The 27,152-nt window shown below is 42.6% G+C and overlaps 1 protein-coding gene across 1 annotated transcript; it reads left to right on the forward strand.

Moving 5' to 3' along the window:
- The first annotated feature begins 261 nt into the window (after positions 1–261).
- On the forward strand, positions 262–15,410 carry LOC111529618 (putative pregnancy-specific beta-1-glycoprotein 7). The gene is given in 6 exon segments (XM_023196536.3): positions 262–503; positions 2,006–2,365; positions 8,023–8,301; positions 11,023–11,301; positions 11,698–11,952; positions 15,343–15,410. Coding segments are annotated over 6 exon segments (1,362 nt in total). The 5' UTR covers positions 262–382.
- The last annotated feature ends 11,742 nt before the right edge of the window (positions 15,411–27,152 follow it).

Below are 27,152 nucleotides of genomic sequence, written 5' to 3' on the forward strand. Positions count from 1 at the left end.
CACCCCAAACCAGAGCCATGGGGACAGCAGGAGACTGAGGCCCAGGACTGTGCTTGCCCAACCTACAGGGTATGTGTGTGACTGTGTGTGTCTGTGTGTGTCTCTTCTGTGCGTGTGTTTGTGTTTCTGCACATAGTGTGTGTCGAGGTTTGGTGACCGACTCACTGCTGAAAAAGGCAGAGGCCTCCACAATTCCCAGACCCCTGACACACAGACAAAAGGAAAAAGAGAAGGAGGGACAAGGAGGCTGGACAGAGAGGGGAGGGGACAGAGAGGTATCCTGGGCACAGACCCCGCCCATGAGCCTGAGAAGTGCTCCTGCCCTGGGAAGAGGCTCAGCACAGAAGGAGGAAGGACAGCACAGCTGACAGCCGTGCTCAGAATGTTTCTGGATCCCAGGCTCATCTCCGCAGAGGAGAACACGCAGGCAGCACAGGCCATGGGGCCCTTCTCAGCCCCTCCCTGCACACTGCACATCACCTGGAAGGAGCTGCTTCTCACAGGTGAGGAGAGAACTTCCTGGGAAAGGACAGGAGGAGGAAGCAGAATGATTTGATGGGGTTTCCTGGAGAAGATGGGGTTCTTTTTTTTTTTTTTTTTTTTTTTTTTGAGACGGAGTCTCGCTCTGTTGCCCAGGCTGGAGTGCAGTGGCCGATCTCGGCTCACTGCAAGCTCTGCCTCCCGGGTTCACGCCATTCTCCTGCCTCAGCCTCCCGAGTAGCTGGGACTACAGGCGCCCGCCACCACACCTGGCTAATTTTTTTGTATTTTTAGTAGAGACGGAGTTTCACCGTGTTAGCCAGGATGGTCTCGATCTCCTGACCTTGTGATCCGCCTGCCTTGGCCTCCCAAAGTGCTGGGATTACAGGCGTGAGGGGTTCTTAAAACTAAAAGAAGTCAGCATTTTCGGATGTTGAAGTGGGCTGATCATGAGGTCACGAGTTCAAGACCAGTCTGGTCAACACAGTGAAGCCCCTGTCTGTATTAAAAATACAAAAAATTAACCAGGTGTGGTGGTGTGCTCCTGTAATCCTAGCTACTCGGGAGGCCAAGGCAGGAGAATTGGATGAACCCAGGAGGCAGAGGTTGTGGTGAGCCGAGATCACGCCACTGCATGCCAGCCTGGGCGACAGTACGAGACACTATCTCACACAAAAAAAAAAACAGGAATGAAGGCTCTGTTGGAGCCTGGATAGGTGAAAATATACCAGAGAGGGACAAGGGTCAAAACAGGAAAATCACATTGAACTGGAATTGGTAAGAGGTAGGAAAATCTCAAGTGTTCTGTTTTGCTGCTTAATCATCACTGGCAGCCACATTTTGAAAAATGATAATAATAGCTATTATCAGATGACACATCAAAAGAAAATATAAGCAGGGCATCAAACACTGTCCTCAGCAAAAAACCTCAACCATTGGAGAAAGACAAAATAAACCCCAGACATGGAGGGCCCTTGGAACTCTCACATCTACAGGAGTCTGCAGCCTGTCCCAGGCACTGGGGTGCAACCAAGATCACAAAAGTCCCTGTCCTCATGGAGCTCATGCTCTCATGGGCAGGAGGAAAGACATGCAAAGAGATCTAGAATATGAGGTCAGGTGTTGACAAGAGCTCCGGAGGGAGCAGAGCAGAGAAAGGTCAGAAAGGGAAGACCCAGGGCCTCTGAAGGAGGTGTCAGGAAAGAAGTCTAAGGATGCCCTGATGTGAGCAGGACCTGACGGCAGTGTGGAGGAAGCTGTGAAAATCCCTGGGGAAGAGGATTCCAAACAGAAAAATGACGAGGTCAGAAGGGTTGAAGGAATGGGTGTCATGCCGCTGACCTTGACCCAGTAGGACAGTCGGACACAAATACATACACACAAAAAAAGGGGTGTGTGTGTGTGTTTGTGTGTGTGTGTGTCTTCAAGGCTGATGATTGAAGAGATCTTCTCAGGACCCAGGGCCCAATGCTTTCACCCCCATACATAGGTCTCAATATTGACCGATGCTCTCTCTATCTCCTAGCATCACTTTTACTCTTCTGGAACCCGCCCACTACTGCTCAAGTCACGATTGAAGCCCAGCCAACCAAAGTTTCTGAGGGGAAGGATGTTCTTCTACTTGTCCATAATTTGCCCCAGAATCTTACTGGCTACATCTGGTACAAAGGGCAAATAATGGACTACCACCATTACATTACATCATATGTAATAGACCCTGAAACAATTATATTTGGGCCTGCATACAGTGGACGAGAAACAGTATATTCCAATGCATCCCTGCTGATCGAGAATGTCACCCGGAATGACACAGGATCCTACACCATAAAAATCATAAAGCGAGGTGATAGGACTGAAGGAATAACTGGACATTTCACCTTATACCGTGAGTGATTCCACATGATCCCTGGGTGTTGGGGGGTAGGGGTCACTTCTACTTTGGACATACAGCATTGTCAGGCCTAGACTGTGTCTTTGTCCCTCTCTGCATTATGTCCCCTGTTGGGGTTTCAGCATTTAGTGCAGGACACACACAGAGGAGATAAACTTCAGCAGATTAGAATTCCTTTCCTGCCTCCAGACCCTATGGACACTTGTTGCACAGGAAGGACAGTCTGACGGCGGGTGCTCAGCAGGAGATCAGTCTCAGCCAAGCACCTCATGCCCTCTTCATAAACTTGACCCTGAGAAAGACCCTGGAGAACTGAGTAGGGCTTTCCCTAAGGGGCCCACTGAGATACTCTCAGAGAAGCTCAGCCCTAGAAGCCTCAACCCCAGACCCCTGTCCCTAAATCCTTACTCCAGATAAAGCTGAGGAGCCTGTGCCACTGCCGGGTTGTGGCAGGGCTTACTGGGACCAAGGATTTACCAGCTGTCTGAGGACCGTGTCTCCTGGAGCTGCTCACCAGCCAGGGCTCAGCCCTCAGAGCCTCATCTAGGCAAGGACAGAGCTTTCTTCACCTGAGACTCAGAGTGGAGAGGACAGAAAGACAAGTTTTGTAGGCCATCAGCCAACTGCCTTGTGAGGTTTAGGATACTCCATAGAAAATCTAATGTCCCCAGAAGCAGAAACAGAAGAGAGAAAATGTACTTGGCAGCAGCTTGTCCACAGGGTTCTCACCTAAAAGTGTTCTCTCATGGAAGTGAATAATAATAAATGCTGTTTGTGTGAACACCTCCACTGTGCCAAGCATTAGCTCAGGTGACTGTGAAGAATTTAAAATGTATTCACAGATAGCATGAAAAGCCACAATCCATTTACCATTTAGCTTTTATGACTGAGAGAAAACTGAGGCACACTCAGTGCCTGAGGCACAGGAAGGCACACTGAACCAGAGTCACACAAACACAAAAGGCAGATCAGGGTCACATGAGGTCTGTCTGCAGCCACAAGCCCATCCTCTCCTCTACCAGAAATGAGGGCTTATTGGGTTCCAAGGCCCCCATAGTCATTTATTGGCACAAACCCTCTCTTCTTAGGGATCCAAACCTCAGAGGAGTGAGAGCAAATGGTCAGTTGATTAGTCTGTACTCCAGAACTAAATCACCAGCCTCAACTGTCAGAGTCAGTGCAAAAAATGTCCAGGCCTCACCCTCATATCTTAAGCCCTATCACTGACTATCACTGAACCTGAAATCCTGTGTTTCCCAAAGTGTCCGTGTCACTGGCATGACAAAATAAAGGAAAGGAACTTGTATTCTTTCCCCACTCACACCCTGCACCAGCTCAAGTCCAGTGAGAGACACACACTCAGGTGCTCTCACATAACAAATGAAGGAATTGAAAGAAGAAATGAATGATCCATAACCTCTTTAGAGACTGGATCTCAGATGTAGAATCCTAGGAGTTTCTAGCCACACCTGTCTCTTCTCCTTCAGAGGCTGACGCCCATGTTTCATCCCCCCACTACCTCTTGCCCCTGAAGACACCCCACCTCATGTAACTCTGAAGCTCTTTGGGCACGGGAGAGTTTTCAGGGCTCTCTGGTCCTGGACTGTGGAAATGGGGACATCTAGTCCCTGGGGTCTCTGAAGTCACTGTAACCCCCACTGTTCACTGCCATGCTGTCTCTGTCTCTCTCTGCTTCTCTGGTCCCTCATCTTGCCCCACTTCATTCTAACTGGCAAGCCCTGTCCTGCACAGCTTCTTCCTCCACACCTAGGCCTTCCCCAGACACTCCCGCTAACTAGGCTGATGGTTCTATTCCCTTCCTTCTAACACTGTGGAATGGCCCACCTCCCAGGAAATGGGAAAGGCACAGAAATCACCTGGGGTTGCCACTCCTGCCAGGCTTCATCTCGAGCCAGAGTCCCCAGGTCACTAAGAGAATAAGCTTCCACTGTATCCCCACCCAGGGCTCTGTGCCTTTGTGAGGCTGTTCTGTGGACAAGACCATGGAACATGGATAGACAGCTCCACTCTTATAATTCCCAGACAAGTTCTTCTGGCCTCCTGCACAAACAAAACCAATTGATCCAGATGGTGATTTGTAGTAAATGAAGATTTTAATGACTCCAAGTCTGCCAAACAGGAGAATAGAGGTTTATTATTACTCAAATCAGCCTCCTTAGTGGATCAGGGGTTAAAGATTTTCAAGGATAGTTTCAGGGGCACAAGACTAAAAAATGGGTACTGCTGATTGTTTGGGGATGGAATCATGTGGGCGGAGGCAAATGATCTGTTTGTGCTTGAATCTGACTCTAGGTGGGGACCTCGTGACTGGCTGAGCCACTAGTCATGGGTATGGATGAGATCAGCGTGTTGCCAGAATGCAAAGAATGAGAAACATCTCAAAAGCTCAATCTCAGGTTCTACAATATTGATGTTATCTAGAGCAGCAATTAGTTAAAAATTTTGTAAACTCTAGCCAAATGACATTTGAGGAGTAAGGGATTATAGAAACTGTGCCTACATTTTAGCAGAATTCAGTTCCCTCCTATAATCTTACTGCATGGCCTTTCACCAGTTTTACAAAGGCAATCCCTGGGCAAAGTAAGGGTATTAGTTTTATGGAGGAACTATTATCATTCTTGCTTCAAAGTTAAACCATAAACTAAATCCCTCCCATGGTCAGCCTGGCCTGTCCAGGAATGAGTGAGGACAGCCAGCCTGAGACTAGATGCCAGATGGAGTCAGCCATGCCAGTTTGCTGTCACTGTTGTAATCTTTGCACTGACTCACCAGGGTGTCATAGGCTGGACAGGCCTGCTGTTTCTGAAGCCCATGGGCTAATTTCACCCATTTCATGCAAGACTGCATCCTCAACCTACTATGGAGCTCACATTCTCCAGTCACTTCCTAGAGACTTCTGGTTTCTTGTCAGGCATATAACAAGCTTCAAATTTGTCACTCACTTCTAAGAATAAGTAAAAACCTAAACAAACTCAAAAGTCAACAACTCATTAAAATCCCTCAGAGATGGCCAGTCACAGTGGCTCATGCCTGTAATCCCAGCACTTTGGGAGGACGAGGCGGGTGGATCACGACGTCAGGAGATCGCGACCATCCTGGCTAACATGGTGTGAAACCCCGTCTCTACTGAAAATACAAAAAAATTAGCCTGGCATGGTTCCGGCCACCTGTAGTCCCAGCTCTTCGGGAGGTTGAGGTAGGAGAATGGCGTGAACCCAGGAGGCGGAGCTTGCAGTGAGCCAAGATCGTGCCACTGCACTCCAGCCTGGGCAAGAGAGCGAGACTCCATCTCAGAAATAAAATAAAGAAAAGTTATGTTAGAGAAATGAAGAATGCTTTTGATGCTTACTGGTAGAATGCACACAGCTGACGAAAGAATCCCTGGCTTGAGGATGTTTCAATAGAAACTTCCAAAACTAAAACAGGAAAGTTCAAAAAGAGTGATGGAAAAATAGTGGAACAACATATTCAACTTCATATTTAACATTTTGTTTTGACAATTGCAATTTTTAAATGTTGTAGTTGTGGGACAACTACCAAGGCTGTAACACACACATAATGGGAATACTGGTGGCTTTGGGGACCTGTTGGAGGTGGCCAGGTGGGTGCTATCTGGTGGTTTTACTGCCTGTGCAACATATGATTGTTTCCTCATGATGATGCCATTTTCATAAGTTGGGGTTCTTCGTGTGGGGGACACATGAGCCATTGGCGTCTCACTTAGACTCTTCCTAATTCACAAAAACTGAAACTCGAGTTATATTTCCTGAGGTTGAGAGAAATGAAGAAAGCATTTCACATACCTGTTTTGGGCTCTTCCCCACTTTTCCTAACTTTACACAGAAATTAGAAACAGGGAGCTGTTTCTATATTTACTAATGTAACACACATCACTTCTTTTAATTCAGCATCATTCCTCCTTTTATGTAATTGACACAGTGACCAGTTCTGTCCTTTTGAAGGGATTCTCTCTACTAAAGGACATGATAATTTCAAATCATTTTTGGCATCTTTCTTTGAGCATAATGTGATCCTGCTGGAATTCACGGCACACCTAAACCTTAACTGGGTATCAAGACAAATACTACTACCAGAAATTGATCTTAGATGTTTGGACCATCAGTAAAAATTTCCACTTATGACAACATTTTAATGTTTCCTCCAACTCTTTTTTTGTTTTGTTACTAGAGTCAAAACATAATATGAGTTCTAAACTCCTGACATTTTATGCAAAAATTACAGTATTACAAATTGAGCATCCCAAATCCAGAAATCCAAAATCTGAAATGCTCCAAAATCCAACACTTCTGACCACTGATGTGATGCTAAAAAGAAGTGCTCACTGGAGCATTTTGGATTTTAAATTTTTCAGATGTGGGATGCTAAACCAGTATATCTACTGCAAATATTCCAAAATTTTAAAAAAGTTAGACATCCAAAACACTTGGTTTTAAGCTTTCTGCATATGGAACACTATATCTGTATGAACAATAGGCATGAAGCTGTACTGGAGATCTCTTGAACCTCCTCATCCTGCATAACTGAAAGCGCACACCCATGGAACAATGCCCTATTCCTCCAACCCCAGCTCCTGGAAACTACTATTGTACTCTCTGATTCATTCTGGAATCCACTGAGATGAGGTACATAGAGTAGACAAACTCACAGAATCAGAGAGTAGAATGTCTAATGAGAGAAAGTATCTGCAAGACTTCTTCCCAAACATTGGTCTAATAGCCACCAAATCCATATGGTCCATGAGGGCCAGATTTCCATCATCACTTCAAGTTCGCCCTTTCCACCAATCAGTTCTGCATTTGCAAACATCCACATGTATTTCTAGAAAGATACACATGGTAATCACCTGCCCTCTACAGGGGGAAGGAAACATCATGGACACAGGACAGGGAATGTGGTCTTGGTCCAAACCTATCAGCTCTTGCCCATCGCCTTCACTTTTTGTAGGTCATCCCTTGGACTCTGCACTATCCTTAGAGTCACTGGCTCAAGTCAGTCATTATGAGACAGCTGGGAAAACTGCCCCAACTTGTGGCTTCACTGCCTGATGACTGAACTGACCTCCAGGCTTGACTCTGGTCTCCCCTGTGTTATTTCTGCTGAAGTACGTAATCACAGGCCAGGCTTCCCAGTACCCAAAGGGTTTAAGGATAATGGGAAGTTCCATCATCCATCTCTAGGATGTCCTTGGAAAGGGAAGCTGCAGAGAAAACATACTTTGGGGGACAAAGTAAGACTGAAACTAAGAAGATTCCAGCACTGCATGCTCCAGGTGAGGACCACAAGGTGGGCCAGGCAGGCAGTTGGAGAGGGAGGGACTCAGAGAGGCACCAGGGGCTGTGACTGCTGGTCCCATGTCTTTCCATGATCCAACGCTGCTGCTCCATTCACACTTGAGAAGGTCTGTGCTTCTCCCACACAAATCAGGCAGCCTCACAATCTCTGAGCCCTCAGATTGCCATGCATCTGTCTTTTAACACAAACACACCTGCCATAGACTTTTAAGGACTAGGGTGGGCTGAGAGGTGGGAAAGGCCATCTCTGATTGAAAAATGTCTTTGGAGGCATCAAAGGTGCCACACAGGGCAATCTTCTCTCTGTTATCTGTACAGTGGAGACTCCCAAGCCCTCCATCTCCAGCAGCAACTTAAACCCCAGGGAGGCCGCGGAGACTGTGATCTTATCCTGTGATCCTGACACTCCAGATGCAAGCTATCGGTGGTGGATAAATGGTCAGAGCCTCCATAACAGTCGCACGTTGCAGCTGTCCAAAAACAACAGGACCCTCATTCTATTTATTGTCACAAAGGATACTGTAGGACCCTATGAATGTGAAATGAAGAACCCAGTGAGTTCCAGCCGCAGTGACCCAGTCACCCTGAATCTCCTCTGTGAGTATCTTCTGTTCCTCTGTGAGCCAGGCTGCCATCCCAAATACACATGGCCAGAGGCTACGCCTCTCAGTCCCTCTCAGGTCCAAATACAGAGACCTTTACCCCTGGACATCAAAGTTGGCCATGACTACTAACAGTAGGCTTACGCTTGATCAACAGTGGGAGAGAAAAGGCTGCTCCTGTCATGGGAGAATCAGGGTCCACAGCTTATGATGGGAGAAACAGGTCAGTGTCTCAGGCTCCAGACCAGTGAACACAGCAGGGATTTGGCTGGGACTTCAATATTGTGACTTAGCTCACAGGGTCACTGTGGCCCTTCCACAGACCAGGATTTTCCCTTCTCTCTGACAACATCACCTGTGACTTTCTTCTCTTTACTCCAGATGGCCTGGATGCCCCCACCATTTCTTCTTCATACACCTATTACCATACAGGGGAAGTCCCCAAGCTCTCCTGCCTCACAGACTCTCACCCACTGGCAGAGCATTCTTGGCTGATTGATGGGAAATTCCAGCAATCAGCACAAGTGTTCTTTATCCCTCAAATCACTAAAACATATAGAGGGTGCTATGTCTGTTTCATGCATAACTCAGCCACTGGTGGAACAAATCTCATAATCAAAAGGATCATAGTCCCTGGTAGGTGGATCCCTGGAGCATTGGCAATATGTTTTCCAGTGAAGCCTATCTGACTATCAGGGAAGAGCCATGTGCCCTCTGCAAAGAGAGAGGGAAAATCAAAATCCCAGGACAGGGGATATGTTTCCACTCCAAAACCACCAGCTTTTGCCTATACCCTTCACTCATTCTAGATCATTCTTTAGACCATGCACTAAGAATGAACAATGTGAATGGAAATTTAGAAAAGAATTTCCATTCACATTAACATCAAAAGGAATAAAATATTTTGGAATAAGTTTAATCAAAAAAAGTCAAAGTGTTATACCCTGAAAACTACAAAATATTACTGAAAGAAATTAAAGACAATATCAATACATGGAAAGACATTTCATTCTCATGGATTAGAAGAATCAATATGGTTAGTAAGACAATACTACCCAAAGTGAGCTCCAGATTCTACACAACCGCTACCAGAATCCCAGTAACAATTTTTGCAGAATTACAAAAATATGTCCTAAATCTGACCTGACAGGCTCTTATTAATGATGGCCACAAGAGAGACACTGAGAAAAAGATGCAACCATGAAAAGGTGGAAACTTTTGATGACATAGAAAATAGCAATCAGCCTCTCTCACATCCCAAAGCCTTCAAAAATATATGAGTGCAGCATGGCCAACATGGAATTGCCCAAAAACTAATCACCAAGCTAGAAACATGGTGAGAGAACCAAAAAAAGGGCAAGAATTTATTTGGCTTATCACCTCCCACTTTGGTGTACTAATCTGATGCTGAAAGGAAATGTTCACTGGAGTATTTCAGATTTTGAATCCTTCAGATTTGGGATGCTAAACCAGTAACTATACAACAAATATTTCAGAATCAAGAAATGTCAGAAATCCAAAACACTTTTTGTCCTAAGTCTTATGCATAAGAAATACTCAATTTGTGAGAATTGTAGGCATCAAGCTGTACAGCAGATCTCTAGAACCGTCCCCCCCCCCGCCCCTTGCATAACTCAAGTTACACACCCATGAACAACTTCTGATTCTCCCCAATCCCAGCTCCTGGCAACCAGCAGTCTCTTCTCAGATTCACTCTGGAATCCACTTACATGAGGTCCCTAGAGTAGTCAAACCCATGGAATTGGAGAGTAGAGGGTTCAATGAAAGAAAATATTTGCAAAAGTTCTCCCCAAATTTGTCTCATATCCATAAAACACACATGATCCATGAGTACCAGATATCCAGTAGTTCATTCCCACCCTTTCCACCAGTCAGTTCTGCATTTGCAAATGTCCACATGTGTTTCTGGAAAGATCCACATAGTCCTCACCTGTCCTCTGCAGGAGAGGAAACTTAAAGAACCCAAAACAGGGAACATGTTCTACTCCAGAGCCACCAGCTCTTGCCTGTCCCCTTCACTCTTTCTAGATCACTCCTTGCACTCTGCTCTATCTTTGGAGGTCACTGGCTCAAGTAAGTCATCATGAAACATCTGCAGAAAACTGCCCCACCTTGTACCTCCACTGCCTGATGACTGAACTGACCTCCAGGCTTGACTCTGGTCTCCCCTGTCTTATTTCTGCTGAAACATCCAGTCCCAGGCAAGGCTGCTCAGTATCTTCAGGGTTTCAGGACAATAGGAAGTCCCATTATTACTCATCTCTATAATATCCTTGGAAATGGAAACTGCAGAGAAATCACATCTGGGGGGCAAAGTAGGATGGAATTTGGAAGAGGCACAGCAGTTACACATTCCAGGTAAGGAACCCAAGATGAGCCAGCCAGTCAGCTGATTAGAGAGGGACTGGGAGGGGTACCCGGGCCTGTGACTTCCACTGATGTGTCTGTCCATGACCCAACACTGCTGCTCAATTCACACTTGAGGAAGTCTGTGCTTCCCTAAGACAGAGCAGGCGGCCTCACAGTCTTTGAGCCCTTAGATCATCATGCATCTATCTTATCACACACGAACCAGCTGTTGACTTTCAAGGACTCAGAGGGCTGAGAGTTGGGAGATGCCAACTCTGATTGAAGGATGCCTATAGAGGAATCAAAGGTGCTACACTGGACAATCTTCTCTCTGTTATCCACACAGCAGAGCTGCCCAAGCCCTACATCACCAGCAACAACTTCAACCCCATGGAGAATAAGAATGTTGTAGCCTTAACTTGTTAACCTAAGACTCAGGGCTACACCTACATGTGGTGGGTAAATGGTCAGAGCCTCCCAGTTAGTCCCAGGCTAAAGCAACCCAGTATAAACAGGATCCTCATTCTACCCAATGTCACAAGAAATGACACAGGAACCTATGAATGTGAAATATGGGACCGAGTTGGTAGCATCTGCAGTGACCCAGTCACCCTGGATGTCCTCTGTATCTTTGTTTCCTCTGTGGGCCAGGCCACCAGCTTAAATCCAAATGACCAGAGACCAGACATCTCAGTCTGTCTCAGGTCCAAGTACAGACAATTTTATTTCTGGACACCTGAGCGGGCCATGACTCCCTGCCCTGGGAAAACCTGGGTGGGCACAGCCTTAACCAAGAATATAAGGGGAGTAGATGCTCTTGTCATAGGAGACTTGGGGTCTAAAACCTGTGATGGGAGAAACAGGTGAATACCTCAGGCCTTGGCTCAGTGAACACAGAAGGGGTTTGGCTGAGACTTGAGGGTGTGTCTTGGCTCAGGGGGACACTGTGTCAATTTAAGAGATCAGAAGCATCCCATTCCCTTGGACGACATCACCTGTGGCTTTATTCCCTTTACTCCAGATGGTCCAAACCTCCCCAGCATTTTCCCTTCATTGACCGACTACCGTTCAGGACAAAACCTCTACTTGTCATGCTTCGCGGACTCTAATCCACCGGCAGAGTATACTTGGATGATAAATGAGAAGTTTCTGCAATCAGGACCAAGGCTCTATATCCCCCAAATTACTACAAACCATAGCGGGCTCTATCGTTGCTCTGTTCGAAACTCAGCCACTGGCAGCGAACGTTCCACATTCAAGACGATCAGAGTCTCTGGTAAGTGGATCCCTGCATCATTGGCAATTGGTTTTAGGTGGAGTCTATCTGGCTTTCAGAGAGGAGTCAGGAAAACATTTTTATTCCTAATCTGTGTCCAATGGGCAGAAGCAAATCCTAAATTCTCCTTTTGAACCCTTCCAATTTGTCTCTACAGACTCTCTTCTCCTTGTTTTCCTGTTTTCTCATGGCTGACTTTGTGTCCAGTCTGAGAAGGGCAGGGAGGGGGCTTTTTCAGCCCTGAGCCCTATGTGGTGGAAGAGACTTCACAGAGGGACAAGAAGGAGAGTCCTCAAGGTCTCGTTGCTTCTTGCTATCACCAACACATACCTTTCTACCACGTCTTTGTTTCCTTTTACCTATTCCATGAGCTACAAGGAACATCTGAGGCTTTGAAACAAGCTCACATTTTTCCCCCAAATGAGAGGAGGAAGCCCCTTGGATGAGAGAGGAGCAGCTCAGACTGCTGCCTGCTCTGCTCCAGGCTTCTCCAGTGACTGGCCCTGCCTGATTCCACCTGGGGTGGGACCAGCATGTGTGAAGAGCCCTGGTGGCCGGTCCTGAATTCGGCTAAATCGAGCTGCCAGTTGAAGTGAAGCCAAGGCTGCAGGGAAACAAGAAGAGAGGGAGCCTTGGGGCAGACCCTTGAGCTGTGTCCTGGCTCTGAAGTCACAGGCTGTATGAGGCTGTGGGCACAGCACGTGGGACACAGCACAGAGGACAGTGAGTAATGCACACTTGGAGAAATAGGGAGATTCACCTCTGGGGTTCTGCATGGCAGGAAAGGGGCAATGCCAAAAAGTGTGTATTTATTGAGTGTAAGACTACCAGGACACTTTATATATATCTATTATAAGACTTACCATTAACTATTTCTAAGTGTGCAATTTAGTGTTGTGTAACCATCACACTATCCATTTCCAGAACTTTTTCCTTTTAGCATATTAAATCTCTGTACCCAATAAACAGTAACTCTTACTCCTTCTCCCACTAACCCTTAGCATCCACCATTCTACTTTCTGTCTCTACGTAACTAGCTATTCTATCTTTTATAAATGGAATTATATAATACTTATCCTTTGGTGTCTGGCTTACTTCAGTTAGCATAATATCTTCAAGGTTCATCCATTTTGCACGATGTATTGGAATTTTATTCCTTGTTAAGGTTGAATAACATTTCAATGTATAGATACACCTCATTTGCCTATCCACTTATCTTTCGATGGACTTTTCCATTTCCATTTTTTGGCTATTCTGAGTAATGCTTCTCTGAATATCAATGTGCAAATATTTGTTCAAATTTCTTTCAATTCTATAGTGGAATTGCTGGACCGAATGGTAATTTATTGTTTAATTTTTTGAAAAACAACCACACCACTTTTTACAGTGGCTATAACACTTCCCATCCCATCAGCAATCCACTAGAGCTCCAATTTTTCCACCTATTTGAAAAGACTTGTTTTGTGTTGCTGTCATTGTTGTTGTTTATCAAAGCCATCCTAAAGTGTGTGAGGTGGTGTCACATTGTGGTTTTGATTTGCATATCTCTAAGTATTCATGATGCTGAGGAACTTTCTGTGGGCTTATTGGATATTTGTATATCTTCCTTGGAGAAAATTCTATTTTAATCCTTTGTTCATTTTTTAATTGGGTTTTTGGATGTTTGCTGTTGTTGACTTGTAGTTTTTCATGTATTCTGGAAATTAATTTCTTATCACACTTATAATTTGCAAATATTTTTCTCATTTCATGGGTTGCATTTTTACCTTCTTGATAATGTTCTTTGATATATAAAAGGTTTTTATTTTTATGAAGTCCAATTTATCCATTTTATTTGTTGCCTATGCTTTTGTGGTTACAACTAAGAAATCATTGTGAAATCCAATATCACTAAGGTTTTCTTCTATGTTTTCTTCTAAGAATTGTACAATTTTTGCTCTTACATTTAGATCTTTGATTCATTGTGGGTTAATTTTTGTATATGGTGTTAGGTAAAGGTTCCACTCATTCCTGCTCTTGGATATCCAGCTTTCCCAGTATCATTTGGTGAGAACGCTGTCCTTTCCCCATTGAACGATCTTGGCACACTCGATGAAAATCATTTGGCTGTATATGCAAGTATTTCTTTCTGGGCTCTCTGTTATTTTGCATTAATTTCTATGTCTTTCTTTATGCCAGTATCACACTGTATTCATTACTGGGGCTTTGTAGTAAATGCTGAAATCAGGAAGTGTGAGTCCTCCAGCTTCACTTCCTCTTCAAAGTTGTTTCTCTATTTAGAGTCATGAGATTCAATACAAATTTTAGGACAGATTTCTCTTTTACTGCAAAAATGTCACTGAGATTCTGATAGGTATTGTATTGAATCTGCAGCTCACTCTGGGTAGCATTGTCCTCCTGACAATATTGAGTCTTCTAATTCATGGAAACAAAATGTCTTTCAATTTATTGATGTCATCATTAAGCAATATTTTATGGATTCCAGGTATAATCACTTCAACTCTTTGGTTAAACTTATTCCTAAATATTTTATTCTTTTTGATATTAATACAAATTAAATTTTTTTCTTAATTTCCCTTCAGATTGTTCATGGTTAGTGTATCAAAATACGACTGATGTTTGAATGTTGATTTTGTATTGTGCAACATTACTGAATTCATTTATTAATTCTAACAGGTTTTTTCCATCTTTAGGATTTTGTACATATAAGTTCAAGTTATCTGTGAACAGAAATAATTTTACTCCTTTCTTCCAATTTGAATGTCTTTTCTTAAATTCTTGCCTAATTTTTCTGACTAGACCTTTCAATACTACATTGAATAGAAATGTCAAAAGCAGCATCCTTGTCTTGTTCCTGCTCATACAGGGAAAGCTTTCAGTCTTTCTCCTTTGCGTATGATGTTAGCATTGTGTTATTCACACATTGCCTTTATATTGAGGAGGTTTCCTTCCATTATTAGTTAGAATGTTTTTATTATGAAAAAATATTGAATTTCATCAAATGCTTTTATTGATTCAATCTTATTACTGATTTTAGTTCTGTTCATATATTTGTGTTTTTCTAGGAATTTGTCTATTTAATCTAGGTTATCCAATTTATTGGCATACAATTATTTACAGTACTTTCATAATCATTATCTTATTAGAATTGGTAGTAATCACTTCATTTTCTTTTTTTCATTTGTTGTTGTTGTTGTTGTTTTTGGAAGAGAGAGAGATAGGCTCTCACTCTGCAGGCCAGCCCAAGCTGAAATACAGTGGTGTGATTATGGCTTACTGCAGCCTCAACCTCCTAGGCTCAAGCAATTCTCCTTCTTCAGCCTCCCAAGATACTAGGACTACAGACACATGCCACCATGCCCAGCTAATTGGTTTTTAATTTTTTTGTAGAGACCGGGTCTCCCCAGGTTACTTATGCCAGTCCAAACACCTGGCCTCAAGAAATCCTCCCATTGTGAACCCCAAAGTGCCAGGATTAAATTATGATCCACCACGCTCACACTCCATTTTCATTTCTGATTTTAGTAATTTTAATTTTTTCTCTTTTTTCTTAGTCAGTCTAGCTAATGATCGTCAATTTTGTTGATTTCATTTTGAAGAATCATCTTTTGGTTTCATTAATTTCCTCTTTTTTTTCCCAACCTCCATTTTATTTTTATCCACTCTAATCCTTATTGTTTCCTTCATTCACTGTGCTTGGGTTTAGTTTGTTCTTCTTTCATATCCTGAAGTATGAGAGAGCTTGCCTCATACCATTCTTTTAAGGTTTCATACAGTCAATGAACAAGATGCCACACACAGACGAACCAATGTCAGCTGCTATATTACTACCATCATAATTAGCCTTGAGGTCAAATAGTCCTGGAATTAAATCTCAGATCCACCTATTACTAGCCATATGACACCAGGAAAGATTTTAAACAACTCTAAGCTTCTGTCTTTTCATTGGCAAAATGGAAATAATGTCTACCCATCAGGGTTATTGTGTGAATTAAATGAAGTACAGGTAAAGTGTTTAGGACAGGGCCTGGCATATAGGACGTGCTTCTCAACAGTAACTGTTTCCATATATATATATAGAGAAAAAGAGGTACCACATAACACACTAGGACATGGTTACAGACCGCTTGTGGGAAAGAAAGGAAAAAAGCTAACTGCAAAGAATCAAGCCTAGTATGTTAATTTTTACCAACTGAGATGCATCCATTATGGGATTAGACATATAAGATAATTTTTAAGGGAAGACACTTGTGAGGGAATGTGGGGCAGGCATGAAAATGGTATGGGACAACCCACAGACCACGGTGCAAAGCTGACTCCTGTGAAAAAGAAAGAGAAAGAAGTTTTAGGCATCAATAGATTTCTAAGAGAGTTTTTGCAAGGCTGATGGGGAGTCCTCTAATCAGACACACATTAGAGTTAAAGAGAGCCTCAGAGAACTAGGCTTGCTTTCACACCCTTGTTGGGAGCCTGTGGGAAGGAAGCTTTCTGTGCAAAGGAGGTGGTGAATTTGAAATGCACTGAGCTGGGCCTTCTGTCAATCAGGTCTCTGCCATGGACACCTGGCAGGGTCTCATTCATGGCTGCCACCACAGAGACACTGAGAAAAAGATGCAACCATGAAAAGGTGGAAAGGTGGAAAGTTCTGACACAGAAAATAGCAATCAGCCTTTCTCACATCTGAAAGCATTCTGAAATATCTGAGTGCAGTAGATAATTGACAGAGGACTGATTACCAACCTAGAAACATGGTGAGAAGGAAAAAAACTGCAAGAATATAATCATCTCCCATCAAATTTCCAACAGAAATAATGTATTCCTTGAAGCAACACTTAGAGAGTACCTCGTGTTATATGCTTGTTCCTGAGGCTCCCCCCTGTAAAATAACATGACCTACATTCCTTCTTTTCTTTTCCTTCCATGACAGATCATTCAGGAATAGGACATCCATCCTGGCCTTAATCCAATACAGCAGCCATGATGTCACTTCTGTATTTCAGGAAGACTGGCAGGTATGATGGCCTTTTCGCTTGTCCCATTTCCTGCAGGGCTGACTGCCATGCTTGGGAGAGGGAAAAGACTTATTTGCCTGTATCTGGGACTGGATCCCCTCCTTCCTCCACCAAACTCCTGCTTCTCAGTACTAATTCCTGCAGTTCCCTTTCTTCCTGGCCTTTATGCTCTCTGTACCCCACTGTCTTTCAGACATAATTATCTCCAGCCTCTGCTCATTTGTTTCTCAGATTCAAATGAGAAACACAATTTCACATTGTGAAACCTTCTTCATTATTTTTAACATCTCTTAATAGTGTAATTCTCTCCATTCCCATAAGACTCAACCACTTTTCAAAGTGTTGTTTGACTTCTTGTCTCCAGACTTTGAAACCTTCCTTGCATATGACTGTCTCATTACCTTTCTAAAATCTAGTTAATTCACTTAATCAAAAGTCTCCAGGGGTCTACTCTAGCCTATTTGGTAAGTTCACATTTCTTCTATTTACTAATCCTTCTCACTTCCTTTACCTCTACTCCTCAGTATAATTCCTCCATCCTAATTGGAACTGTCTTCCTACACATCCCTGCCCCTTAACCCATATAGACATAAATTTCTTAGTTCCAATGCTATGCCTAAAAGCAGGGTGAACTCCCCTCCACCATCTGTACTGCAGACCTTAACCACACAATTCATCACAAGCAATCTCTGACCTCGTGGAGAACAAAAACTTTAGGATTAGCCTGTGAACTTGAGACTCAGAACAAAACCTATGTGTGATTGACACCTTTTCCTGATGACCAATTCACGTGTTCCAAAAAGATACAGAAATGAAGAAGGCAAAGTCCCTACCCCATGGTACATAAAGCATAAGACAGGAAATGAAACCTGAAAATAATCATGATACCAAAATAGAAAAAAGTGAAGGCCACAAGAAATCAGAGAAATCTGATGGGAAATATAGCTACACATTGGAATCACTGGAAAACATTTTTAAAAGTGGATGCTCAAGCCCCACTCATGAGTTCCACTTTAAAAGTCTGGAGAAGAACCGAGGCACTGGTAATTTTTAAGACTTCCCTGACACTACTAACATGTAACAAGGATGGAGAACTCTTGTTGTAATATGTAGAACTTAAAGCTAAATCAATGATTTTCAGCTAGAAGTACTGGAATTGCCCAAGGACCTTTTTCAACATACATAAGACTATACTTTTTTGGCCCTAATTATTAATGGGCTACACCAAGAACTCAGTAATCCAGTTGGGAAACAGAAGCTAAATGTAAAAGCCACATTATTTGATATGTTAAAATATATATAAAGCATTTTCAAATGAGTGATAAGTGATGCTAAACCTTCTCTAAATAATATTTATGAGAATGTTAATAATATGAGTATTCTATGCAGAGTGCGGAGGCTCACACCTGTAATCCCAGCACTTTGGGAGGCTCAGGCAGGCAGATCATGAGGTCAGGAGATTGAAACCATCCTGGCTAACATGGTGAAAACCAATCTCTACTAAAAATACAAAAAAAAAAAAATTAGCCGGGAGTGGTGGCAGGCGCCAGTATACTCCGGAGGCTGAGGCAGGAGAATGGTGTGAATCTGGGAGGTGGAGCTTGCAGTGAGCAGAGATCGTGCCACTGCACTTCAGCCTGGGTGACAGAGTGAGACTCCATCTCAAAAAAAAATAAAAAACAAAAGGATTTTTAAAAATGAGTATTCTAAAATTTATATGAAATTTCTGGAAATCGAATATGTTATCAGTCATAGTGTCATATGCCACAGAAGTAACGAGATTTCTATGTGAACTGTGTTTTTACCATAATAAACCTAATAAAAATCTCATCAGATTTTTAACCATAGTCATTTTAAATCTTTGTCACTCCCAGACAGTTGCTTTGATTATTCCTCGAAGTATTTATAATCAGCTACAGTCCAAAATTGCTCTTTCTTCGAGGAGATATATGGAAAAGACTCTGATGAAGACTATTGAATAGAAGTTTCTGATAACTTCAAGATCATACCACTGGACTCTCTGAGGACTTTCAAAATTTTAATAAACAGGCTGATACCTTCATGAAATTCAAGACAAAGAAGAAAAAAAGAAACTCAGATTTATTGGACTAAATAATCAAAAGGATAATGTTTTTATAATTTTTAATTTGAAAATGTGCTGATTCTTTGAATGTTTTATTCTCCAGATTTATAAACTTTCTCTTTTAAGCTATTTATACTTTGCAGCAATTTGGTAAAATATACTTTCATAAATAAAAATTGAAACATTTGCTTTTGCTCCCAATCTGAGTGCCCCAGAATTGGAAAACTATTCATGAGTATTCATATGCTTATAGTAATAAAGTTATTTGCACAAGTTCAGTAAGAATCATCTCTCTTTATAACAGGACACATTCGAAAACATTGGTTATATTACGAAGACTTTGACTGGGATGCAGTATTTGAGAATATACATAGAATAAACCAATAGGGAATGCAGGCAAATAAACCAATAGGGAAGTTGGCCTTGGTTTGGATTCCTAGTCTCAAGAGGTTTTTGACTCACATAGGCTCAAAATAAAGGGATGGAGGAAGATCTACCAAGCAAATAGAGAAAAAAAAAAGGAGTTGCAATCCTAGTCTCTGATAAAACAGATTTTAAACCAACAAAGGTCAAAAGAGACAAAGAAGGCCATTACATAATGTTAAAGGGATCAATTCAACAGGAAGAACTAACTATCCTAAATATATATGCACCCAATACAGGAGAAACCAGATTCATAAGGCAAGTACTTAGAGACTTACAAAGAGACTTAGACTCCCATACAACAATAATGGTGGACTTCAACACCCCACCGTTAACATTAGGCAGATCAACGAGACAGAACCACAGTGTGGTACTGGTACCAAAACAGAGATACAGACCAATGGAACAGAACAGAGCCCTCAGAAATAATACCACACATCTACAGCCATCTGATTTTGACAAACCTGACAAAAACAAGAAATGGGGAAAGGATTCCCTATTTAATAAATGGTGCTGGGAAAATTGGCTAGCCATAAGTAAAAAGCTGAAACTGGACACTTTCCTTACTCCTTATATAAAAACTAATTCAAGACGGATTAGAGACTTAAATGTTAGACCTAATACCATAAAAACCCTAGAAGAAAACCTAGGTAATACCATTCAGGACATAGGCATGGGCAAGGACTTCATGTCTAAAACATCAAAAGCAATGGCAACAAAAGCCAAAATTGACAAATGGGATCTAATTAAACTAAAGAGCTTCTGCACAGCAAAAGAAACTACCATCAGAGTGAACAGGCAACCTACAGAATGGGAGAAAATTTTTGCAATCTACTCATCTGACAAAAGGCTAATATCCAGAATCCACAAAGAACTCAAACAAATTTACAAGAAAAAAACAAACAACCCCATCAAAAAGTGGACAAAGGATATGAATGGACATTTCTCAAAAGAAGACATTCATACAGCCAACAGACATATGAAAAAATGCTCATCATCACTGGCCATCAGAGAAATACAAATCAAAACCACAATGAGATACCATCTCACACCAGTTAAAATGGCAATCATTAAAAAGTCAGGAAACAACCGGTGCTGGAGAGGATGTGGAGATACAGGAACATTTTCACACTGTTGGAGGGATTGTAAACTAGTTCAATCATTGTGGAAAACAGTATGGCGATTCCTCAAGGATCTAGAACTAGAAATACCATATGACCTACCCATCCCATTACTGGGTATATACCCAGAGGATTATAAATCATGCTGCTATAAAGGCACATGCACAGGTATGTTTATTGAGGCATTATTCACAATAGCAAAGACTTGGAATCAACCCAAGTGTCCATCAGTGACAGACTGGATTAAGAAGATGTGGCACATATATACCATGGAATACTATGCAGCCATAAAGAAGGATGAATTCATGTCCTTTGTAGGGACATGGATGCAGCTCAAAACCATCATTCTCAGCAAACTATCACAAGAACAGAAAACCAAACACCACATGTTCTCACTTATAGGTGGAGAGATCACTTGGACATGGGTAGGGGAACATCACACACCAGGGCCTATTATGGGGAGTGGGGAGAGGTGAGGGATGGCATTGGGAGTTATACCTGATGTAAATGATGAGCTGATGGGTGCTGACGAGTTGATGGGTGCAACACACGAACATGGCACATGTATACATATGTAACAAACCTGCACGTTGTGCACAGGTACCCTAGAAATTAAAGTACAATAATAAAAAAAGAAAATTTAATCTGAGAGTCTTATAAAACTTCTAGCAAAGCAAAGTTTTAAAAGAGCCTCTATGGTCCCTTACTACTCTTGCTGCACTTAGGTAAATAATCTAGGCAAGTTCGGTGAGACTCAACCTATTTTGCAAACAAATTCATCCTCCTGGAATTATCCTTGGTAAAAATAGAGACTCCTATATAGAGAAAAATTATTTTGAAAAGAAAAACTATAGTATACCTCTTACCTTATGGAACCACTGTTCATTATCTTGAGTATTTACAATCCATTGGTAGACTGGACTGGGCCCTGAATTCTTTTAGTTCTTCCAATTCAATTTTCTCCAATGAAATCATTAAGAACAAGAACAGCTCTGTTCCTGAAGCCATATAAGCTAGAGGTGGACAACTCAATGTAAATTTCATGGGAAAACCCTCGTGTCTGAGGAGTGGGTCATTCAGAGCTCACCAAATGTTCAACACCATAACTTAGAGACACTTAAACTGCAAACCACGACAACAAGTTGATGACTGCACACTGTGGACAACTTTTCTCAAGATGTCAGAACAAGACTAACAATCATGATGAGACTCTTACCTCCCTTAATTTTTCCTTGCTTATGCCTTTCTCCTTTGCTTCCCAGAATAATGCTGTACTTAGGAATTCACAAGAAGTAGCTTCTGAGAGTAAGTTAACAGTGTCAGATATATCATGTCAACCACACGTCTTTTTTTTTTTTTTTTTCTTTTTTTTTAAGATGGCGTTTCTCTCTTGTTGCCCACGCTGGAGTGCAAAGGCACAATCTTGGCTGACCACAACCTTCGCCTCCTGGGTTGAAGCGATTCTCCTGCTTCAGCCTCCCTAGTAGCTGGGATTACAGGCATGCACAACAACACCAGGCTAATTTTGTATTTTTAATAGAGACGGGGTTTCTACATGTTGGTCAGGCTGGTCTCGAACTCCCAACCTCAGGTGATCTGCACGCCTTGGCTTCCCAAAGTGCTGGATTTACAGGCATGAGCCACCACACCAGGCCCACACATTTTTACATAACAAGAGATCCTTTAGTCCACCCAAAGGCTGATGTTAGCTGGATCTTTAACACAACATTTTCCTCAAATGTATAGAGTTTTTTTTTAGATTTCTACTTGTATACTTGCCTATTCTTCTCACTCCCTGTTTTAATGTAACGTAAACATGCAACGCTAGAAAATAGAATTGCTCTCTGCCAGCTAAACAGGGGGGAGCCTGTGCAGTTTCTGACACTTCTTGTTGCACATGGATAAATACATCGGATATTACAGAGAGTCAGTTGTAAAAATCAACAAATGTACTGCCTGGTTAAAATGACCAGACTCTTCTGGTTTCTTCTTTGATCTATTCTATTGTAGTTGGTTTGCATCTTGCCTAAGGTGCATATTCCAAACTCTTGATATTTTCATCCTGATAGTCATACTGGTAGTCTCCCTCATGTGGTGCAATCTAAAAACATTTTTATTTGTGTGCAAAGATTTGTGTGCAGCCATCCTTCAAATATCAAATTGTTTCTCTTGGACTGGAATTCAAAAACCCAAAGAAATGTGTGGTTTATGGGCTGGGTGCATTGGCTCACATCTGTAATCCCAGAACTTTGGGAGGCCAAGGCGAGTGGATCACAAGGTCAAGAGTTCAAGGCCAGCCTGGTCAACATGGTGAAACCCCATCTCTACTAAAAATACAAAAATTATCCGGGTGTGATGGTGCGCACCTATAGTCCTGTAGGGAGACCCCCTGAAACCATTGCTATGGAATAAAAGATGAAATGCTCCTGATTATTGTAAATACAAAATTGCATGCAGGATTGTGTAAAGACAATGCCAGGTTGGGCTGCCAGAATGAACAAACAGCGCGTGGTATGCTTCCCCCTGCAGAGAGCCTATAAATGGACCTGTAATCAGGGAGGTTTCATATCACCAAGATTCCTATCCCAGAAAAGCAGATGTTCATAGCTCTGGGAATGGAATGCAACCCTTGTGGAGAGCCTATAAATGGACACTTGAGGGGCGCCTGTTCATATGGATAAGATAGGGTTATAACTGGCCACGGCTCTTCTAGGTCTCTTTAGGATTTAGGCATACTCCCTTTTGAGAATTTTTTGGTTTAACCGGTTGTCTAGCTTCATGTCCTGTTTCTATTGATTGTTAGCAACCAGCTTTTCCTGCAACTGTTACTGTTGATTAATATCTTACTAATCATAGGATATGGATAAACTGTGTTTCTGTTTTAAGGCTCTGTTAGAAATTCCTGACGCACACACTATGATGTAAATTCTTGTATCTGCATACTGTACTTCTGCATACCGATGTTATGTTAAACAATTACTTCATCCCCATGTGACCATCTCACCTCAGAATCAAACGACCCTAAATCCCTCACTAACCTACCCCCGCCCTCACTAAACTTAATAACTAATGCTGGTATACCCAGTGCATTGGTGGCATCACAGGACCAGAAGGCAATGACAACCCCGGACCCAGCTTTCACTATCATGTGTGTGTCTTTCATTTCTTGACCTGCCAGTCTGCCTGGGAACAAAGAAAGAGGCCTGTTGCATTGTGGGCTGCTGGCCAGATCCCGCAATATAATCCCAGCTACTTGGGATGCTGAGGTGGGAGAATCACTTGAATCCGGAAGATGGAGGATGCAACGAGCCTAGATCATGCCACTACAATCCAGCCTGGGCCACTGAGCGAGACTCCATTTAAAAATAAGAAAAGCGGGGGTGGTGCCAAGATGGCCAAATAGGAAAGCACCAGCCTCTAACTCCCAGCATGAGCAACACAGAAGACGGGTGATTTCTGCATTTCCAACAGAGGTACTGGGTTCATCTCACTGGGGCATCTTGGACAGTGGGTGCAGGACAGTGGGTGCAGCCCAATGAATGAGAGCAGAAGAAGGGTGAGGCATTGCCTCACCAGGGAAGTGCAAGAGGGAAGGGAATTTCCTTTCCTAGCCAAGGGAAACTGTGACACACAACACCTGGAAAATCAGGTCACTCCCACCCTAGTACTGTGCATTATCAAGGGTCTTAGCAAATGGCACACCAGGAGATCATATCCTTCACCTGACTCAGAGGGTCCCATGCCCATAGAGGCTCCTTCATTGCTAGCACAGCAGTCGGAGATCTAACTGTAAGGTGGCAGCGAGGCTGGGGGAGGGGTGCCTGCCATTGCTGAGGTTTAAGTAGGTAAACAAAGCTGCCAGGAAGCTTGAACTGGGTGGAGCCCACTGCAGCTCAAGGAGGCCTACCTGCCACTGTGGACTCCACCTCTGGGGACAGGGCATAGCCAAACAAAAGGCAGCAGAAACCTCTGCCAATGTCAATGTCCCTGTCTAACAGCTTTGAAGAGAGTAATAGTTCTCATAGCATGGAGTTTGGGATCTGAGAAAGGACAGACTGCCTGCTCAAGTGGGTCCCTGACCCCTGAGTAGCCTAACTGGGAGACATCCCCACTAGGGGAAGACTGACACCCCACACCTCACACAGCTGGGTACACCTCTGAGATGAATCTTCCAGAGAATGATCAGATAGCAACATTGGCTGTTCAGCAATATTCACTCTTCTGCAGCCTCCACTGCTGATACCCAGGCAAAAAGGGTCTGGAGTGGACCTCATGTAAACTCCAATGGACCTGGAGCTGAGGGTCCTGACTGTTAGAAGGAAAACTAACAAACAGAAAGGACATCCACACCAAAACCCCATCTGTAAGTCACCATCATCAAAGACCAATGGTAGATAAAACCACAAAGATGGGGAAAAAGCAGTGCTGAAATGCTGAAAATTCTAAAAATCAGAGTGCCCCTCCCCATCCAAAGGACCGCAGCTCATTGCCAGCAAGGGAACAAAGCTGGACAGAGAATGACTTTGATGAGTTGAGAGAAGAAGGCTTCAGACAATCAAACTTCTCCGAGCCAAAGGAGAAACTACGAACCCAGGGCAAAGAAACTAAAATCTTTGAAAAAAAGATTTGACAAATGGCTAACTAGAATCAACAAGGTAGACAAGTCCTTAAATGACCTGATAGAAATGAAAACCATGAAATGAGAACTATGTGACAATTGCATAAGCTTCAGTAACCAACTCGATCAACTGGTATAAAGGGTATCAGTGATTGAAGGTCAAATGAATGAAATGAAGCGAGAAGAGTTTAGAGAAAAAAGAGTAAAAAGAAATGAACAAAGCCTCCGGGAAATATGGTACTATGTGAAAAAACCAAATCCACATCTGATTAGTGTACAAGAAAGTGACTAGGAGAATGGAACAGGTTGGAAAATACTCTGTAGGATGTTATCCAGGAGAACTTCCCCAACCTAGCAAGGCAGGAAACAACAGGTGCTGGAGAGGATGTGGAGAAATAGGAAAACTTTTACACTGTTGGTGGGACTGTAAACTAGTTCAACCACTGTGGAAGACAGTGTGGTGATTCCTCAAGGATCTAGAACTAGAAATACCATTTGACCCAGCCATCCCATTACTGGGTATATACCCAGGATTATAGGTATATAATACCTATATATAAAAAGGATTATAAATCATGCTGCTATAAAGACACATGCACACGTATGTTTATTGCGGCACTATTCAAAACAGCAAAGACTTGGAATCAATGCAAATGTCCATCAATGACAGACTAGATTTAGAAAATGTGGCAAATATACACCATGGAATACTATGCAGCCATAAAAAAAGATGAATTCATGTCCTTTGTAGGGACATGGATGCAGCTGGAAACCATCATTCTCATCAAACTATCACAAGAATAGAAAACCAAAAACAGCATGTTCTCACTCATAGGTGGGAACTGAACAATGAGAATACTTGGACACAGGAAGGGGAACATCACACACCGGGGTCTGTTGTGGGGTGAGGGAAGTGGGGAGGGATAGCATTAGGAGATACACTTAATGTAAATGATGTGTTAACAGGTGCAGCACAAGAACATGACACATGTATACAAATGTAACAAACCTGCAGGTTGTGCACATGTACCCTAGAACACAAAGTATAAAAAAACATTTTAAGACAAAGCAAATTAAAAACAAAAAAGAAAAGAAATGATGGAAGCCCAAAATTATGGTTATTGAGACTAATGCTAATGCTTTAAGTTTTGGTCATATTCTCACCTAAGCTAGAGTACAGACACTCCAAAATAGAGCCACACATGCTAAACGTTATATACTCCCACTGAAATTTTAAGGAAGCAGATAGCTCTCAAAACAGATCATATTTTTCTGTAAAAAGATGATTCCAGTCTACCTGAGTGAGCATAATAAGGAAGTCCCCTCTGCTTTAACTTTTACCAAAAAAAGTGACCTCAGTACCCTGATGTTAACCAATCAATTTATTTCAAGGGCCTTGTTTACTGATTCACATTTAACAAAACCCACTGTTTTCTAGTTGTATGGCCGAGGAGGAGTTATCACTGTAACTATAGGCAGAGAGCTGCCCCAACTCATAAATCACAAGTAAAAGCCAATTACATCTATAATGAAATTAGTTGTAATTTTGTCTTGTCACACATGTTCACAGCAAGTAATAGCAAGTGGAGTCTCTCAGGCTGCATCATTCTCACCCTGACCCTCCTGCCTTTCTCTTTCACTTACAAGGACCTTTATGATGACACTGGGAGCCAACCAGATAATCCAGAATAAGCTTTCCATCTCAAGATACTCAACTTCATCACTGTTGAACAGTGTTTTTGCTAAGAAAAGTAAATGCATGTGTGCCAAGAGCTAGGATGTGGATTTTCTTTTATTTATTTTATTTTTTGCGACAGAGTTTCACTGATGTTGCCCCGGCTGGAGTGCAGTGGGATGATCTCGGCTCACTGCAACCTTCACCTCCCAGGTTTAAATGATTCTCCTTCCTCAGCCTCCCAAGTAGCTGGGATTACAGGTGCCTG

This window comes from Piliocolobus tephrosceles, chromosome 21, assembly GCF_002776525.5.
Source record: "Piliocolobus tephrosceles isolate RC106 chromosome 21, ASM277652v3, whole genome shotgun sequence".
In the NCBI taxonomy this organism is placed as follows: domain Eukaryota; kingdom Metazoa; phylum Chordata; class Mammalia; order Primates; family Cercopithecidae; genus Piliocolobus; species Piliocolobus tephrosceles.